The sequence below is a fragment of the Lagopus leucura genome, unplaced genomic scaffold (genome assembly GCF_019238085.1).
Source record: "Lagopus leucura isolate 7727_CA_CO unplaced genomic scaffold, USGS_WTPT01 Super-Scaffold_100016, whole genome shotgun sequence".
In the NCBI taxonomy this organism is placed as follows: Eukaryota; Metazoa; Chordata; class Aves; order Galliformes; family Phasianidae; genus Lagopus; species Lagopus leucura.
In genome coordinates, this window is record NW_024962270.1 from 8,631,500 (window position 1) to 8,651,999 (window position 20,500).

General features: G+C 47.3%; 1 protein-coding gene across 2 annotated transcripts in view; it reads right to left on the reverse strand.

Annotated features, from left to right (window-relative positions):
• Nucleotides 1-20,044, reverse strand: part of LOC122182932 (gamma-aminobutyric acid receptor subunit beta-4) — a 65,415-nt gene extending 45,371 nt beyond the window's left edge. For both annotated transcript variants that reach the window (XM_042876621.1, XM_042876620.1), the window contains exons 1-2: nucleotides 19,965-20,044; nucleotides 16,392-16,480 (exon numbers count right to left, since the gene is read on the reverse strand). In XM_042876621.1, coding sequence (XP_042732555.1) covers nucleotides 16,392-16,480; nucleotides 19,965-20,044 — 169 coding nt within the window. The remainder of the gene's footprint in view (nucleotides 1-16,391; nucleotides 16,481-19,964) is intronic.
• Between the last annotated feature and the right edge of the window lie 456 nt (nucleotides 20,045-20,500).

The following is a 20,500-nucleotide window of genomic DNA, read 5'->3' on the forward strand; positions in this document are numbered from 1 at the left end:
GGGAATAAAAGTGTTCCTGTTTTTTCCCTCCACAACATTGGAGGACTGTAGGAGGAGTTTACAAATTGTTATTTGCATAATGGCTGCGCTGTTGAATCTCAAGGCTCTGCTATAGCAGTTAGTGGAAGAATGTCTAGAAGATCATAGAATCATTGGAAAGGACCCTTAAAGATCATCCAGTCCAACTCCTGCACAATAAGCAGGGACACCTACAGTTCCATCAGGTGCTCAGAGTCCCATACAGCCTGATCTTGAGTGTCTGTAGGTATGGAGAACCACCACCTCTCTGGGCAACCTGTGCCAGTGCCTCACCACCCTTATTGTAAAAAACTCCTTCCTTATATCCAGTCTAAATCTTCCCTCTTTTAGTTTGAAACCATTTCTCCTTGTCCTGTCAGACAAGGGGATGCCATCCCAGCATGCAATACATCAAATCATGAAGAAGATTCCCGTAATTTTCCCATTCTTTTCCTTTTAGCTTAGGTACAAATGCAGTATGCACCCCCCCCCATGAGGACAAGCTAAGAGAGCTGGGACTCTTCAGCCTGGACAAGAGAAGGCTTCGGGAAGACTCTAGCAGCCTTATAGTACCTGAAGGAGCCTACAGGAAAGCTGAGGAGGGACTTTTTATATGGGCAGGTAGCGACTGGACAAGGAAAAATGGCTTTAAACTGGAGGAGGGTAGATCTAAATGAGATACTAGGAAGAAATTCTTTACTGTGAGGGTGGCGAGACACTGGAACACGTTGCCCAGAGAGGCTGTGGATGCCCCCCTTCCTGGAAGCATTCAAGGCCAGGCTGGATAGAGCTTTGAGCAACCTGGTCTAGAGGGAGGTGTTCCTGCCTATAGTTGGGAATTGGAACTAGATGATCTTAAAGGTCCCTTCCAACCCAAACCATTCTATGATTCAGTACACATTAATCCTGCTGGATGAGCAAGGAAAGTTGACCGCATATCATGAAAGCACGAACGTTTTGGGAGCAGCTTTCATCCAGCATCTCTGATTTGTGGTGACATCTGGAAGTGCCAAGATCAGCAGGGTCTCTTAAGTACTTCAACTTTTCAAAAAAATTGAGGTTCAAAAACTAACTAAACATCCTCCAAACATTTTTCTTTTTTTAATTCTTATTTCTATGACTCACTGTTGACCTCTCCCCCATCCACATCTGATAGCTGTGCAGTGAACTTGCCAGGATCAGCACAACAGCCATCATTGCTATGAGCTATCACGCATCCAGAGGCTGATATCAAAACTCCCCTGCTGCTCCTCGCAGGTCACTCCTTGATATCCATTGGATGTACAGGAGAAAATTGTACCATGACAATAGCCTTTTAGCCAGCTTTGTAGTTTACAAGAGAGATGGTCTCATGGCAGGTTAACAGCTACAACATCTGCTGCACTGTGGAGAAACAGAGAGACAGAGGGACTTGTGCTCAGGAATCTTCTTGCTTCACATGAATAAAGAGTGGTAGTCTAGAGCTGGAAGTCAGAGCCCTGGTGTCCAAAATATACAGATCTACCCATGCCTGCTGCTTCCCCATGGATTTAATCTTCTGCAAGGTGGGAGGGATAGCCACCACCACTGACTCATGGAGTTTGCAGCCACTCTCCAGGTAGGCCTGGCAGAAAACAGTTTCCTCTGCCTGACAGCCTTGCTGCGTTTTGCCTGCTTCTTTAGGGACGTGGCTTGGCACATCTTGAGCTTTCACACAGAACAAGATTGTGCCTAGCCTTCCTAGGCTTCCATCCATCCAAATCAGATCAGGCACAGCAGAACCCTGTATGAGGAGGCTAATGGGGATTTCCAGCCCACACTACTCTGCTCCAACAGAGTAAGTAAACTACATATTTTCCTAAGTCATACGTCCTCCTGACACTAGCAGCCCATGAGCCAGGAGGGCTGGGCTAGTTTTTTTCCTGAACAGGTATTTGGCATATCCAAATACTGAAAAACTCAAAGGCTTAGGTAAGAGACAGGTTTACCTCCAAGTAAGCACTGAAGCTGATCTTTCAGCAAAGGGCCAAGAGATGCACCACTTGCAAAGTACGCATATCTGACCACTCGGGTACTACCCCATGATGCTGTCTGCAGACATACCCTATCAGTTAACCTTGATAATAGCTGCCACATTTCTATTATGTTGTCAAATGAAGCTGTCCCTGCAGATGTGAGTGGAGGGAATATTTTCTCAAGCAAGCTGTGCCTGCTTGTGAGCCAGTGCTGAGGGATCCTTCTGGAGGAACAATGCTTTCCCACTGCAGATGTAACACTCATTCTGCGACTGTTCTAGGGAAAGCAGAGAGCTAAGGAGCACAGTCAAGCACAATCTGTGAGGCACAGTGGATTACCTAATCTATCTCATGGGTATTTTTAATGGATTAGTAGGTATTAGAGTGGGATATTGCAAATATCCCATGGAAATTTGGAAGTGAGAGACAACAATCAACCGGCTGCAAAAACAGTGTAAAGGTTGTCCCAGAGGTATCGAAGGATTACAGAGCAAGCTAAATCAAGGCTGACTTTAAAAGATATTACTAGATGGCTTCCCAAGCTGAATAAAAACAAGATCTCAATGTACAGGCTTAAAAATGGAACAAGAGAGTAGACATCAACCTCACAACTCTTGTACAACTGGTGGACTCAGTTCAGCAAAGCACCTGTACATGCACACAGGACTTTCAACATTAAGAAAAATCAACAACTTCTCAGAATATGATCTGGTTTTGGGAGAGACCTGGCCCAACATTCAGGAGACGTTTTTAAAGCTACTTCTCCCTCAGTGAGGAGGGTAGTTTCCAAAGCCAGGCTTATCTCTTGCCTGAGTGATACATGCTTGGTAAGATTACAGAAAACTGGGGGGAAAAGAAGTTTTCAGGTTTATCATAAATTATTTGTCCTCAATACAGACCTACAAAGCTGAATCACCTTACTAGATCTGATAGAAAGGTGACGTCCTTAGTGGGACTCAAGCAATAAAATCTTAAAGAGCAACCTAAGAACACCACTTCCCACCCCTTGAAATAGGCAACACCCAGCCCAAACCACAGCAAGTTTACTTTGCAGAGATGCCACAGACATTGGTTTCTTTGCAAGGCCAAGTGCAGAAGGCAGATCCAGCCATCAGGAGATGAAGGTGCAGTACTGTCAGAATAAGGATCAGTCACCCATCCTCCCTGTCCAGGGCACATACACTCAGACAGATCCCTGGCTTTGCATTCTACAGAGTAAATACTTTGTTTGAAGGATTTTGCTTTTACATCTTTGCTTTCTGCAGAGAAGGGCGCTTCTGTAAAACATCACATTTCCCTGAAGTTATACTAAGCTGGCTCTAGAAAAAGCAGAGGTACTGAATTTCCCAGACTCCCTCAGCTCTTAAACCCCTCCAAAAGTGGTAGTGGGAAGGCAACAGAGCTTCCCAAACAAGTATTTGTCGTAGACTGACAGCAGATCAACTGAAGCCAGGTATTTTTCCTCCAGCAGCAAGAACCATCAGACCCACACTGATTAGCCACCTCCACATTTCTCCACCTGATAAAACTCCCTCCTACCTCTGCTAAGATGCTGGCAGGCAAGTGCATCTCCCTGAGGCCTGCACAGCAGCTGGGCAGAGCTCTATTTACCTGAGGAAGCTGGGGAGGACTCAGGAGGAATCCATTTTTTCTGCTTTTGCTCAGGCCCTCGTTGCTCTATCTACACTTCCAGCTGGGGTATCCCTTGTGCTCTCAGAGCCATCATCATCCTCCTGCTTTCAGAGCTACCCAATTCCCAATTCAGATAGGCTGGGAAGCCTTTGGTTCCCATTTCCTAGCCCACTGCTAGTTACTTGCCTTTCCAGGACTAGCAGACAAGAGTAGAGTTTTAGAAAGCATCATCCACAGACATTTAGTATTTTGAACCACACAAGAGGGAGCAGAATCCTTATCCACTGGGTTCAAGCCTAGTATTGCATGCACAGCACCATGACTCTCCTGCAGCAGTCTAACAGGCAGGAATACAGCAAACAACTGGGAAGACCACAGCACCAAACTACTATCCTCCTACACACAGCCAGGAGGGGTGCTATAAGGGGGGCATCCCACCCCACCTCCTCCCATTGGTTGAGGCTGCCATGGTGGCACAAAGTTGAGGCCATTTAGCCATTTAGCAATCATACCAGCTGGCAACTTCTCATACATTACCCATTAGTCTGCCTCATCCATCTGACCTCTCAGAGCTCAAAGGTCCTGATCTACCTTTTCAGCACTGGGCTTTTGTTAATGAATGCTCCTACATGGAAGAGGCTTGCTTTTGTGATGTACTGGAAACATCATCCTCCAAACAACTAGAGACCTGGGCTGTATGTGAGTATGTGACCTCTCTAGGAAAATGCTCTCATACATTACCAAATCCTGAGCTATCTAATCCCCTTAGCTGAAAATGAGCCGAACCAAATTAATTTAAATGGGTTAACACAAGCTTCTCCATTCATATCAAATCCATTACTCTGTCTTGGAAGTATTTGTAACAACAACAAAATATCTGGACTTGACATTTTTATCAAAGTGACAACAAGAAGGTGTTTTCCCTCTATTTCCAGTCATTAAGGAGTTAGTCACACTTTCTCATCACTTTTATAGGCTTGTGTCTTTAAAGAATACCACAATCTCTAATTTCTGGATGAATCCAATAGGATGTGCACAGCATGGGGAGGAAAAAAAAAAAAGGAAAGAAACACAGTGGCCAGGTCGGGACACATCAGACTTATGCAAAGAGCATACTCAGGGCTGAGACCTCCAGTGACAGTGGAGACAGCCCTGCTGTGCCCGATGCCATACCTGTCGGTAGGTGACTTCTTGGTGGTGCTTCATCCCACAACATGATGCAAATTCAGTGGCTGGGGTCCCCATGAGAGAGATGGCCATTCCTTCCTTGTTACCTTTGTCAAGTGTTTGGTGGAGATACAGCCTTTCTCAGTGCCTAGCTCTTCCCTCCCAATACACTGCTTTTAGGGCTTTAGCTGATGCTGACTTCGGACGCTGCCCACCACCACCCGTCTGTATCACACACCTGCTCCCTTCCCTCCCCTACCTTCCTGGGTATGGAGATCATCTTGGAGGTAGAGCTCTGGGGTCACACTGTGCCCAAGGCTTATGCACAGTGAAGGTCAGGATGATTTACAGTGCAAGTATTGCCAGTGAAAAAAGCGGTGAGTCAGGCCTGAAAATACAATGGAGTTCACATTGAAATCCTGAGCCTGAGTTAGAAATCATGAAAAGCAAAGCACAGGCAAACAAGTATCCAAATGTTGGATATGGGATTGTATGTTTTTATCTCTTGGTTTCTTGGTCAGGAATGTGCTTTTTCTCCAGCATGAAGACAGAGAAAATCTTAATAACATAGGTGATAAGTGAGAACTGAAAGACTGCTATAGGAAGAAGGATCCAAGTTTGTAAGTCGGTCAATTTTGAAAGACTAATGCCCAAGCTGGTGTTTCCAGCATTCTGCTAATTATCATTTTGCAAAACTGTCCTGGAGATTCATCAGAACCAAAGTTCCCAGGCGATCCCTTACCCCAGCACGTATTATTAAGAGATACAACCGCCATTTGTTCACCAGAATAATTGCTTTCACTCAGGATGCATGGATGAGCAAATCTTGCAGAGCTTTTACATATATATTCATCTCCGTCAATTCATCAACATAATAATCACACATTATTAACTTGAGTACTCATCAGTTTTTTCTCTCCAGCTTCAAATCCTAGCAAGGAGCTAGGGTGCAACAGAGAAAAAAAAAAACAACACGTAGAGGAGCTTCTGATGAATGTTCTATTTTTGAAATGAAAGGAGAATAAGAAGAAGAACTCAGATCATCACATATCCTCTCCCTCTCTTCTAAACACGTCCTGCCAACACGAGACCCCTCCCCAGAAGCCAGCAGACATAACACACAGCCTGTTTTCTTTGTGGAGCTTCCTCTCCCTGTCTGGAGGAGGTTTCTTTCTTCACGTGACAATGTTCCACCAGCAAGGTCCCACATAGAAGCTAGGAGGCCTCCTGTCCTGGAGAGAAGCCTCTGGTGTTACACTTGGAGCTTTGGCAACTGTGCATTCCCTGCTGAGTTTCTCAGTGTAGAATCACAGTGCTCAGCTGGACCTGCCCTTACCCAAAACATGAACTTCTCCAAACCTGACAGAGACTTCTCCTGTGGTCTCACTAATGCAAAGCTGCTTAAAGAAGGCTGCAGGTGGGTTGCCTGATTGAATCACAGAATCATTAAGTTTAGAAAAGACCACTAAGAGCACCTAGACAAACCACCAAACCATCACTACCGTGTCATATCTTCACAGCACTACTGCAGTTATGACCCAGGGAAGGGGAAAGGGCAGTTTGGGGTTCTTACTTCCCAGCTTCCTGATGAGCCTTAGTTCTAAACACTGGCACTGGATGATACTCTGTCATCACCTGTCATAGGAACTGGACAAGATGTGGTACTTCTGGGTCGTTGTTCTTGGTAAAAATTGGTCTGCGTAGCAGACAAAAGCTTACTACTGCTTTTAAAGGCCGAGATAACCCTGCTGGCTCAGATGTTTGAGACTTGCTCTGGGCAGGGAATGGCAGGGTGTCTGTTCCTGCAGGCATTGACGGTCATTTCAGAAGCACACAAACAGCAGAGGCTGGAACTAGTGTGAAATCTGGGACACCCTTCCCAATTTCTCTAGCATATGGCATGATCATACCCAGTGAGTCCATTATCTGCCTCATGCCTTATTTTCCAAATATTCAGCCAATGTCTGTTCAAAATCTTCTATTTTCTGAAAAGGCTGTGGGGAATACTCTCCTGTTCTGTCTACCAGGAGGGGAATTATTTGTGAACAAAATGAATACCCACAAGCATGTCAGAGCTTTTCCTATGGTCCTTCCTATGGACATTTCTCTACAGCAGAAGAAGGGTACATGTACCCATTCCCTCTGCAGGTTTCACAGGCTATTTGGTGACCAAACAGTGGACCATGGCACTGACAGTGTTTGGGTCTGCTCTTCTGAATAAAGAGCAACAGAAGGAAGCAGATCTTCCCAGTTCCATGCCTTGCTCTGCCCCAGGTTTTGCCCTGCCACCCCCAACAGGCTGCCACCTCTTGGTGTCTGTAGATATACAGTGGGGCTAGCAGAAGCCCATCCTCCCCCAGGTAGTGGAGAAGATCTGTTAGTGAATGTTTGTACAGCACAAAAACCTTGCTGCTATCTGTCACACCAAGCCCGTAATACCACCTGAGAACAAATTATATTCCTACATAATCAAAATCAGATTCAGCTCAGCCCTGATTCAAGAATCCTTTTTGGCTGGTGATGATGTCCAGAGCAGAGAGAGCACAGCTTGATTTCCAGAGCCCAGGCTGAGCTGGCAGAGCTGGCAGGTAGAAATATCTTGTTTTGACTGGTAAACTGAGCAAATTTGACATGGAAACCACTGAGGGAGAATAAATATGGAACAACAAGATGTAATTTTTACGGAGGCTCTTTTCCAACCATAACAGTACTCCAAGCCATCCCAGACTTGAACTAAGAGGTCCTGAGGTCTGGGGAAGGAAATTCAAGCCATGGTAGGTTTGGCTGAGGCTCACCCCTGTCACAAGCACAGACATCTCTAAGTGCACAATTACTTAACGGCACTATTCCTTCAGGACTACAAAGAGCAGAAGAAATAGAAAGGAACAGAAAAGGGAGGGAGGGAAGATCAGAGAAGAAAAAGAGTTTTTAGCTCTGACACAGAACCAAGAATAAATGCCAGAATCAGAAGAATAGCCTATAGGAATTGCATGATCAGTGTTCTCCAAAGCGGCCTGAAATTCATACCCTGCTCAAAGCAAATAGTGGTGCTCCTACAACCCAGGAAGAAGGGCTGACTGAGCCAAGCTCAGCTGCTTTCCATTTAATGGGAACAGGATCAGTCACTGGATCAATAGAATACCTGTTTGTTCTACAAATCTGTTCATGCCATGGGGCTCCACCATCCAGCATTCCTCCCTATCTCACATGCATGATGTGAAATCCTTTAATGGGCTTTATGCCATCAGTAAGCACATCATTTGTCTTGTCCATGTTTCTAGTGATGTTTTTAACAAGTGCATGATATTTCACATGAAATATCAAGATATAAATAGACACTTAACAAACGCCACCAAGGGCTATCTGCAAGAATGGATCTTAGTCTTCCACACCAAATGCTGTCACTATGGCTGAAGAACTGTGTTACATCAGTTCAGCCTGACACTTCAGTAGCCTTTTGCTTATTTATTTTTGAACCAGACACAGGTGAGAAAACTGACGTGTACACACAGCCCGTGCTTTATATTTTGTGCTCTATGGGTTAAAAACATTCTTCCGCTTCATTGGCATACTGGGATTCTTAAGAAACAATATGTGTATGTAAGGCTGCTCCAATGAACAGCTCTAGGGCTGTGGGAATGTATTTTGAGTAATCAAAAGGACATGTACTGATGAGTTTTGCACTCTTTTTACATTTTACTTGTAGTGACAGTCCCTAGAATGCAAGTTTACTGGCAGGAATAGCCTCAGAAATAGTTGGGTGTTACGTAGATGTTAATCAAGGTGGAAGATGGGTCCAGGTGAGATGGCAAACATCCTCCAGACTTGCTATAAACAAGTACCTACTTTTGATTAGTTAATTAATGAAGAATCGTGGAAATTTTTATGCCAATCAGTAACTTGAATATATTGTAATCTGTAATAACAGAGAAAAAAAATGTGTGACTAAGAAAAGAGGCAAAATTCCTGGAATCAACACTGCAAAAAAGGATGATGACATCTTTCTTTTAAAGAGATCTCAGAGCCCTTCACCAGCCATGGTGGCTGTGTCAGGGGTTGGATGGAGTGGCACAGAAAGGCTGCACCAGCCAATGGGGACAAGGAAAGAGGAGGGCAACTGAACGCAGCAGTCCTACATGGGATTTGTCACAGAAGAATCAATGTCTGTTGCTTTGAAAGTATAATGGTTTCATGGATAACAATAAGCCCTCATGTCTTTCACTGGATACTGAATGTAGCAAATAACACTAGGTGATACTGAGCATTTCTCTAGGGCAGGCATTCAGGTTGCTCAGACACCCAAATCCAACATTACTTTTCACTGAGAGTCAGGGGAACCCATCTTCATTGCTGTCTTTGTCACACTACCGAGAGCTTCCTAAACTGAAGGATCTTGTGGGGCCACAGATGGATGCGCAAATATGTTCAGCATGCAACAAGGAGTCTGCAAGATATGTCACATTGGAGGTTGGGACTAAACATTTTAAAATATTACTGTGCCCAAGAAACAAAATGGATGAAACATAAGTGGAATCATGCCCACTGAATGGATACAGGCAGTTCTTAATTAGAGAGTCCACAGGATTCTTGTTCATTCCTCTTCCTCGTTCAGTAGAGGATGGATTTGCTCTTAGGATGATGTAGGATTATATACAGGAGGACAATATTGTCAGTGGGGTCCCTGGCTGCCTTGCTGAAAATCTTATCACCATGCAGTGAGTGAGGGGGAGGCATTCAGGAAAGGAAAGCTGTTTGTGTAGCTGTGTCCTGTTCTCCAGTGCTGGATCTGTCACAGTCCTATACCCAGATCTTATGTGTTGTCATGGATTGCCTACTGGGGCATGCCTACTGGGACATGGGGCTGAGCACTCACAGCTGTGGCTGATATCAATAGGCACCATGCTTTGAACATGTCTTTTGCTGAATGTAACAATGCTAAGCATTCTGGAAAATCAGGTGTTTTGGCTGGGCACCCCACAGCAGGGCTACTTTTGACTCCTCAGAGGAGAAGTGTGAAGATATTCACACTGTTCTTACATATTTGACAGCAGAAACTAAAACAATTAGTTCTGTTAGGAGCATATCTCAATATAGAGCAGACAAGAAAGCCTAAGCATAAGCTGTTGCCTGCATGCTTAGTCCGAGGCTTTGCATCAGATGTGCAACTCACCAACCTCTCCTGGCTCAGTCCTAATCATCTGCCATGACCACCTCAGCTCATGCCCACTATCATGCTGCCAGCCTGTGCCCCTTTTGAGTGAGGGGAACATGAAGGAGCATCTCCATGTGTAACAGCATCATCCCCTGGGTGCTCTGTGGAGGGGTGCATGAGGAAGCAGTTGTTGGAGCTCTCCTCCACACGCACCCTCACAAGGAGAACAAATGCAGAGCCAGGGAGCAACCTCAATTGTGGCTTTTCTAAAGTCCTGAGTATTTGACTTTACAGCCTCAAAGTCCTTTTCACAGTATGTATTTCCTATAAAAAGAGCAAAGTGAAAAAAAAAAAAAGAAAGAAATCCCATAATGTGGCAATGTGTTAACATTCACATATGTCCCAAGAAGGACTGGATCCTTTCATTTCCTGCCACTTCAGCTAATGAAGTAAGACACAACAGCAGGAGGTTGTCATCTTCTTTCTGGATTAGCCCTAGAGAGGATGTGACCCATGGTCTGGAGCCAGAAGTCACATACATGGGGGAAGAAGCAGGGGCCGAGCAGCTGCAGCCAATTTACCAAGCAAGGACACACTTTTCTCAACACTGTTTCCTTAGGAAGAAGAGTGGAATTACTGGTAGCCCTGGTGGCATATCTGCCTTCACTTTGGCGCTGGATGGCATGAGGTTTTGCTAATTTTTCCATACCTCTTTTTCTTCCACTCCTCTCCTGTTTTTGAAACCAGAGCTGCTCCCCATGGGTGTGGGGGAGGAAGGATGATATAAGTGCAGCAGGTTAATGTGTGTTCAGTTCTGAACATTCTCTCCTGCAGACAATGAAGGATGGCCATGGAGAAAAGGGTGCCATCCTGCTGGGACCCAGTTCTCTGCTCCAAAGCATGCAGAAGTGTTGGCTGAAGGCACTTCAGAAGCACTGAGGAAATTGAATCTGGCCACTCTGAGAATTTAACATTTTTGCCACAGAAAGGGAAGAGAAGAGAGATGCAGTGCTGAAGATGAAGCTCTGGAAGGGCAGGATCACAGCTCCATCTTGCAGGGTGCCTCTCCCTCCCTGCCACACTGAGACGGATGGAGGTGGTGACATCAGGATGCCAGTGTCACCATGCTGGGGTGATGATGGCCCTGGGCAGCAGCTGTGTGTGCACGAGGGCCAGCCCTGCTGGGGTGCTGCTGGCTTCAGCCCCAGCATTTCGAAAGAGAAAAAAAAACCTATCACATATGTGCCTCGGCTTGTTCTCAGAAATATCTGAATCATTTTGCCTAAAATTTCCCCTCTTTCCTCAGAAAAGTGAAAGCAAACTAGCTACATGGAAAAAAAACCAACACAACAGGAGCACAGTAGCCAAGCCTTATATGCAGCAGAAAACAGGGACATTTTCAGGGAGCCTTAGCACTATGCAACACTGCCAGCCCTGCCTACATAAGGCACCAAATTCCCATCCTTCCAGTACAGTGCCACTGAGACCAATTGTTTCCCAGCCATGCTGAGCTGGGGGGCCAGGGCTCGGCCCCACGCCTCCTGCTGCGTTGGTGCCAGCCAACGCTGCTGCTTCTGCCAGCCCTGCTGCTTTCCAAGCCCTGAACTACTGACAGTGCTTCACTGCAACACTTTATGCATATCAGCAATCATTTGTTTTTACAATTCTGGGTTTTAAGCCACGTTGCTACACAGGGAATGGCTGAGGATTTTGTCCTCAGGCTCACTGAACCTGGGGTGGCCTTTATTGCCCCTGAGGAAGAAGTGCTGTGGAACAAGAAGGCATGAAGGAGGCTGGGACCACAGGAGGGTGCAGGTGTGATGGAGCAGAGAGGGATGAGGGCAGGAAGGGCGGGCAGGAGAAGCAGGGAGGGCAGATGAAGGAGGGGTTCATGTCTAAGGAAAGGGGTGAGACAGGGCAAGGTTGATGGAAGGCAGGAAGCCAGGTCTGTACTGCACAGCAGATGAGGAGCAGAGCTAAGAGCCCTAATCTCAGGCTCATTTGGATCCAAGACCCCCTACACCCTAATTGTTCTTAGAGAAATTTGAATAAAATCTGGAGTGGGGAGAGCTGCTGAACACACAGGCATGGAAATATAGGAAACATGGAAACATATGCCATCATTCCCTTTTCACCACACATTTTCAGGCAACATGCACATCACTCAGGAGCAACACTAGGAACCCTGCATTTCTAGGTAGGCAGGGAACAAGGAACAGGGAATTACATCCCCTTATTTTTCGACTGAAATCTGTATAAGATTCCATGCAGGGTCCTCTTTCCATTAGCTCCTTGGAAGAAGAGAAAGTCTCACAAAGTTTCAGGTTGGAAATGTTGCACCAACAGAGAGCAGCTGAGTCACTGAGCTCAAGTGGGATCCTCCTGCCACTCCTTTACTGGCTTCTCTACCCTGGGGCAAGATAGTCTTCATTTACTTTGTCTAGGTTGTTTTTTTGTTTTTTGTTTTTTGTTTTTTTTTTTGTTTTTTTCTTTCTTTTTTTTCCCTCCTGTGGTACTAATGCTTCTGAAAGCAAGTGCCTAAGAGCACTTATAAGAACCAGGGTACTGCTCTGAAAACTCCCTCTTCCCCACCCGTAGCTTTGTGATGCTTCCCAGAACAGATCTGCAGCATCGTGGAGTTCTACACAGAGGTTTGCTGTATCCTGTTTGCTGTGTCATAGCCTGGCTTGCAACCCACCCAAAAGAAGACATGGAGCTCTGTGCCACTGATCCCCCAGGGCAGGGCCACTTAGTCTCCCTGTGAGCTGCCCTGCTTCCCACGAACTGAGTAGGCTTCCCAGCACCACCCTAAAAAGCTCCTTCCCTCCCTTCCACTGCCATTCTTGCAGTACCAAGACTGCTTCAGAAGACTGCCTAAATCTTTCTCCTGCCATGCAGATACTTCCTCCAAACCTGTTCTAGATCCTCACCACAATCCTGGCCGAACCCATTAGAAATGTGTTGTGATGATATCCTGCCCTTTATCCATGCTGAGCCCATGAAAACTCAGCATTTCTGCCCCTGCATGTTGCCACTGTCCCACATCTCCTTGACCTGGCATGCTACCTAGGGTCAGTATTTGGAAAGTAAGAAGGAATGGCCAGACCTCACCAGGGCACAGAAGGGTTTATCACCTACACCCCAAGGATGGATGTACCTGCTGTCCATGCAGCATCCACTTCAATATCACCCATTCTACTCCACTTCTCCTGGCTTCTGACTCCCTCAGGCAGCCTCTGTGACCAAGGATGGCTTTCTGGAGGAGGTACTCCCAGATTTTTCCATCACCCCCACATGGCTCCAACTTTCCCCCTTTTTCCCACATTTTCTGCTGTTCCTGTTCAGCTCAGCTCCCAGGTGAACATGTCACACTCAATGCCACCACATCACCCCTGAGAGCTGACCTGCTCATCGGCCTAATGGGTTTCCAGGGGGTGGGGGCGAGGGGAGGAGAGTGAGTGGCTGATGCTTCTCAGCCACTCAGCTCGGCCCAGAGCTAACGAGGCATCTCAAAATTAAAAAGTGAACTGCAATCCCCAGCAGGCCTGTCCTCCTTTTGGCATCAGCCAGAGTTCTCATTCTCTTTCAAAAAAAAAAAAAAAAAAGGACTGGGAAACTGTGAGTTGCATTTGGAGCTGTTGATGCACCACATCCCAGGTGCAATGGGGGAGCTGGGACAAGGGGGATCCTTGAATAAAGACAGCAGCACAAAGGTCTTTGGTTCTGCTGAAAATCCTTTCTTCTCCAGGGAAAGGAGGGAACATGAGCTGATTCCTGCACTCCTGTGCCTCAAAGCGAGCCTGGCGTTATGGATGGACTGGGGTCAGATCATGGTTATGCATAGAGTAATGGACCAAGGGTGTGAGGGTGAAAGTGGGGAATGTGTTCCTTTATGCCAGAAGGGAAGAGGAGCTGCTTTGCTCCCATCTCTCTGTCCAATTAGAGACTTTGGTCAGAGCTGTGCCAGCCTCACAACAGCCTTGTGCTGTTCCTCCTGGGCCATAGCTCCAACTAGGACTTACCATTCCACCAAGACGTCATCTTGGCCATTCATAACTCACCCTAAGTGGTCTTCTCAGAATGAGAGGTCAAATGGATGAAGAGTAATCACCTTCCCAAGCAAAGATGGCTTACACCCATCTTGCCCAGCATTCAAGGCATAGGCACTATCCTGGAGAATAGAACAGTCTTCAGGTCTCCTGGGATCAGAAGCCACTACAGGTTAGATGAGTCTTGGTGTGATGCCTCTAGATTTATCCTAGCAATGGATTTGCCCCAAAATCTCAGAGAGCTGGTGAGCTCTGGAGACAGCAATGGTGCAAGGAGACTTTCACCATTTTTCCTTGGGTGTACAAAGCTAATGATCTCCAGTTTTCAGACCCACCTCTCAAGCCATCTTTCCCTTACCTACAGATGCTGCAGAGGCAATTTTTCCACACAGAAGCTTATCCTCAAGAGCAGAGGGCCAGACATGCTAAGAGTTAGGGTGTCTCTGTGCACTGAGCACCAAAGGCACAATAATGGGTACTGCCAGAGGGGTATTTTGCACTTCCAAGCAGAGAGAAGGGCAAGAGAAAGGCAGCACTGAGACGTGTACCAGAATGGAGTCTACTGCTTTCTTTCTCTTGCTCAGCTTTAGCGAGGAAAATGCATTGTGTACTTTGGGAATTCAAGGTAAAATCAAATAAACTGCAATGGTTTCTCAAAAACATCCATTTTACAGTCAGAAAGGAGGCACTGCATGTTCAGCCCAGCCCATGCGCTGCAGACCTGGCAGTTCCAGTAGCAGCACCTGGACTGAAGGATGGGGTGGTGTGTCCCAGAGGCAAGCTGAGTGTCCCAGGGACTTGGGGGAGCAGGACCTCCACAGTTCCCCACACCCTTCTGCTCTGTTCCCTCATGCAGCCAGGTCACTTGCTGTTTTACTGTATCATAATAATCTCAGTGGCTTAGGAGATGGTTTTCCTCACCTTTTTTATGTCATCTCTGCAGTTCTCTCCTCCTCATAAAATGTGACTGCACCAATTCCTCTGATTGGGGCAGGCCAGCTAATAGGGGCATTTCACATTTCCCAGATAGACCTTGAAAACAATCCAGCCATATCTCACATCTAAAGGAGAGGAGGGAGAAGGGGGAATCCTGCTGTCTTGCATATGCTCACAAAGCCATACCCCACTGCACTGAAGCGACACCCAGCTGCACCATGGAGGAACAAGCATCACCCTGTCCCGCATCCCCTACTAGGCCAGTGCCAGCAGCACCTTGTGCTGCTCTTATGTCACCATGGTGACTTCAAAAAAAAAAAAAAAAAAGAAATACACAGCAATATTCCCTTACCCATGGTTTCAAGGAGATTTGGATCAAGCTCTTCAGGAGAAAATTCCTCCCTTGCCCTCCACTGAACTGACTGTGGCATCTCTTTCTCTCAAAAGCCCATAAATGAATCTGCTTCCCAGCAGTTGTCTGGAGAACATCTGATCTCCTTGCGCTAAAGCTCCCTCAGTCCCACATTCCTCCTCTTGAGGAGGAACTGGCATTACCCAGAGAAGACTGAAAACAGCCAAACGTGGCCGGTGAAGTGAGGAGTGCTCCAACACCCCCACCTTCTTGGGATGCTCTCTGACCATGTGATCAGTGGTGGGATCTCCAGTGCCTGCAGCTTTACAACAGATAGACCTCAGCAGTGCCCTGCAGTGTGACAATACCCAAGGATTATTTCATACTTCACCTCCACCACGGTGACGAAGAGCAAATCCCTTCCATTCTCCTTTGTGTTCACAGAATACAGGAGAGGAATTTGCAGATCCTTCCATCTCCTACCGAATGACAATGAGGCCAGAGGCTCTCCAGGTAATATTTTATCCCATATTGTCATTAAGGGGTACAGACCAACTGACAGCCTTGCCAGTGGACATTCCAACCCTCCACAGGGAAAGCAGCTATAAAATCTGGCACCATGAGCAGCAGAAGTTATGGAGATACGAACTGTGGTCCATGAGGGAGGAAAGTTCAGGGTAGAGAAAATCCAGAGTGTCTCAGCAAAATGTCCTCAGAAACAACCTATCATGAACAATCCCCCATCTGTTTGCAGACAGTGCAAATTCAGGATAGAGTTCCTCTTTTTTCTACGCTTCTCATCTCCAGTGGCACTCAGTAATATTGAACTTAGACCAGGAATGTTGGCCCATGCCCTGCAGAGCTCAGTGCTCGGTTGAGCTAGGGGCCAAAGCAGGCACTGGGGAGGCCAAGAAGCCAGGGATGGGGAAGGATGAGGAAGAGAAGGGAGGGCAGGGTGGGAAGAGAAGAGGAAGGAAACCATGGAAAAGAAGAAAACATGAGGGAGAAGGCAGGAGGGAGCGTGTTGCAGGGTGATGCATGGTGCAGGCAGGATCCCGTGCTCCGCTCCCCGTAATTGGCTGTCACCATACCTCCAAAGTCAGGCCTGAGGCGGACGTCATAGCCCTTCAGCAGTTTGTCCACAATCTCTTTCACCACAGAAATATTCCCAGTGGATGGGCTGAAATAAAAGGGAGAAAACCTTTGTCATCCTTTGTGCTCCCAGGCCCATGCATGGGGATCCCAACCAACCAGCTATATCACAGCATCCCTCATATCCCACAGCATCCCACAGGATCTCTTGCATCCCACAGGACCACACAACCTGTGCTGCGATCCCACAGCCCAGTGCACCCTGGCCAGCAACTCGCTTTTCTGGGTACCTTCCCCTGATTTCACACTGCACAACATGGACTGCCATGCTCTGATGTCCCTACTGCACACCTGCCCCCCAACACACAGCTGCGCTGCTACAACCCAGTGCAAGCTCTGCTTCCCTGTGCACCCAGATATGTCTTCATGCTATTCAAGCACAGGAAAAAGCAGTGTCATAACACACAGCCAATCTTTGCCATGTAAAAATTCGTTTTCTGCCACTCAGCATCACCATGGCTTCTTAGCAACGCGAATCAAGAAGCAGAGCTGGGAGGCAGGGTCCATCTTCTGCTATGTGTGCCAGGGCACAGTGCCTTGCCCTCCGGTCCCCTGACTGCCATGCAGGGCTGCCCCTGCTTCAGCAGTTTAAGCCCCCCCCAGCCATCTCAGTGAGAACAGTGCTCCCTCTAAAAGCAGCCTGTGAGGCAAAGCAAAACCAAAGGCAGGAGACCAGAATGCAGAGGATACTAAAAACATTGAGCCTATTCTATGTAGTGGGGCATATAGGTTCTGTCACCTGGAACTCAGTCCCTGTGCCACCCTCCATCCCCTGCTCTGCAAGAGAAATAGGGTCCCTGGCAGTAACAAACACTGCTCCTTACAGTCACCCACCAGAACAGCATGTCTCGCTGTCAGCACTGCCTCCCACATCCATCTAAGTCAAAGGAAAGCTGCACCATGGCACTACCTCTGCCAGCCATCCTGCACCTCACTGGACATCAGTGTCTGTCCTGACATGTCCGTGTGTCTGCACACACACACACAGGGCAGACTCTATGGGGCATGCATGGCCTTCTGCATGAGCACACAGACATCAGAACACTGGAGCTCAAGGCTACAGCTGTGACAGACGTGCACAAATACATGCATATGTGTGATGACATCCAGGTCTACATGGTGGGGACTACAGGTGCTCTGTTGTGTTGTGAGGACAAACTGGGGTGTGGACACAATATATGCAGGTGCACAGAAACAGGAATTGATGGGTACCATTGGCTGGGGCCAGGTTCTCTGTACATGAGTGGGTGGAGGCATGTGGGACTGGCAGGACTGGGCATGCAGTGAGGCTGTGGATGTGCAAGGATCTATCAGCCAAATAGTGATGTTCAGTGCAAGCCAGCACACCTCACTGGCCCAGCTTTGGTGCAGGCACAAACCCTTCAGCACTTGTGCCAGGGTTGTGACTGAGCTGCACTGCCCTGACTGGGCACCTTACAAAGACCTTACTTTTTCCTTGGAGAGCATTGTTTTAATCACTGTAAAAAGGCCAGAGAGTTTCATGAAGGTGTATGTTTTCACAGCACTGTGCCTGTGCTTGCAAAGGTGTTAACACCTGTGGATTTCTATGCAGGTATGCAAGTTTTTGCCATGCACTTTTGTATATATATTCACTGTGTTAGTGTCCATCGGCATTTTTCATTTCTAGATAGTCACTGCTGGGCACAAAGATTTTTATGTTCATAGGTCTCCATATTCAATATATAGATATAGTATGCGTTTCTCAGGGGGCTAGGCACTTCTGCCTCACACAGGACACGAGCTCAGGAAATTGTGATACTTCTTTGATATGGGCAAAGAAACCAAAGCAGAGAGAGCAGCCAATGTGTCAGGGGCCATGAGGTAAGGGGCAGAGGGGAGAAAGGGATAGAGGGACTTGTTCCTCCACATCAGTTGGCCCCGTGAGGGCAAAACCTGGCACTGTGATCAAGGGCATGGTTTCTTGTCTGTCAGTGCTCTTTTTGATCCCAAAAGCCACTTCCCTCATGCTGAGCAGGCAAGTTGTGCATTTGCCCAGCTGTGGGTGAGCAGCTGCATGTCAGTGCTATTCCTGGCAAATGTGGGTCTGCATCCGCCGAGGGAGCACATCCATCCAGCCTGTGAGCTGAATTTGTGAATTCCATGTCCCTGGCCATGTGGGTGTGCATGTGCTTCACATACACACACACACTTGCAGCCAAACATCTACATATATGCGCACTGTGCTATTGGAAGGAATGAGTGGGAGTAGCTGGAGGCATGTGCACATGGGAGAGCAGTTTTGTCCCCAGGATGTGCAGAGATGTGCATTGAGACTGTAGGTGAATGTCTGTCTGGGACATAAGCAGAAGAAATATACAAATAAATACACATTTCTGAGCACAGGCTGCTGATGTGAGCACTGCTCTTTACACATTTGCTTCTAAGCATGTCTCTGTGTGTGTCCATACACATTAGAATCATGCACAAATAGTGTGCAGAAGGTGGGCATGACTCTGCGCATGTGCATGCTTATAACTATGGGAACATAAATCTTTGTGTATATAGATATGCAAGCCTGTGCATGGAGCTGCATATGTGTGATGGGAATGCTCTGTTACCATGCACGACTGAGCATAGTAATGCCTCAGCTCCCACCGCAGCACACAGGTACAAACCCACCTGCCTGCATCTGTCAGAAGAAGGGTGAGGAGGAGCAGTCAGAGGGCTCCTGCGTGTGCAGGCAGCAGGAATGCCTGTGTCAGAGCAAACAGGTGTGCTCTGTACACCTTGTCCAGGCTGGATGGGTGCCTGTGCCTCTGGCTACTGGGATTGCTCAGAGTGCTCAAGGCATGCACCAGGAATAGCTGCAGCCTGGGCACGCAGGGAAGCAGTGCAAACATTGACATGGCTACACACAGAGCAGGTAAACCGTGCTGTGCTGTCCGTGTGTTGCCATGCACATGTGTGCAGCCAATCAGCACAGATGGATGCATGCATGCAGGGCTGTATCTGAGCCGGTTGCACCCCCAGATGATTATGTGGCATGCCATAAATCTGCGTGTAGGCACAGACGTAGGCATCGCCTCCTGTGCACTGCGGAGCTGGGCTCTGCTAACGGCACAACACGCCTGGATGTGATGTGGCTGCGTGTGCACCGTGTGTGTGCAACACAGGCATGGCCAAGGCAGCCCTGTGCCGGGTGCGTATGCACGCAGCTCGGCTCCCACGGACACCATATTTCCCAGCAAAATGCTTCGTTTTGTTGTTTTCCCCCCAGGTTGAACGGGAAAAGGGGGGGGGGGGGGCGGGAATGCGCTGCAAGTGGGCTGCGAGGTGGGCTCCGTCTGCAGCACATCGCATGTATGAGCATCCCTCCTCCCCCTGTCATGACACGGGCTGGGGAATAACAACAACAGGCGGTGGGGGAAGCAATTTGGGGAAAGGACCCCCTCCCCTTCCCCACACACAGATTGACGGAGAAAATCCCAAAGAAAACAAACAAGCCCTGTATCAGCACCCCAGTCCCTGCAGCCTGGGATCGCAATCCTTACCTTTGCGCACAGCAGGCGACACAAAGAGCTGCTAAAGCAGAGACAATTCCACTCAATCTGTCTGCCTGAAATGTCCACATTTCCACAAAGACGAAGGATGAAAAAAAAATCTTTGGAGGGGAGGGGAAAGAAGGATGGATCTCCTGAAATCCCCCTCCAAAGAAAGGGGGGGAGGGAAAAAAGAAACCAACCCCCCCCAGTCAGTTATTTCCTGGAGAAAAAGAATAATGAGAAAAACTAAAAAATGTGGGGGAAAAATATCCCCCCCCCCTCCTTCAGTGCCAGTCAAAGAATTCGTTTCTTCTTCCTTTCAGCATCCTTTCAACAAGAGACATCCTCTGGCAATGGAGAAAATCCCAAGAGAAAGAAAAATAAAATGCCCCAAAATGAGCTTAGCAAAATGTGAAATCGAATCTCACAGGTATGCAGATACGAAGGAGAAGAATGAAAGAAAAAAAAAAAAAAAAAAAAAAAAAAAAAAAGAAAGAAAAAAGAAAGAAAAAAAAAAGAAGAACTCAGTGTCCCTTGAGCACTCC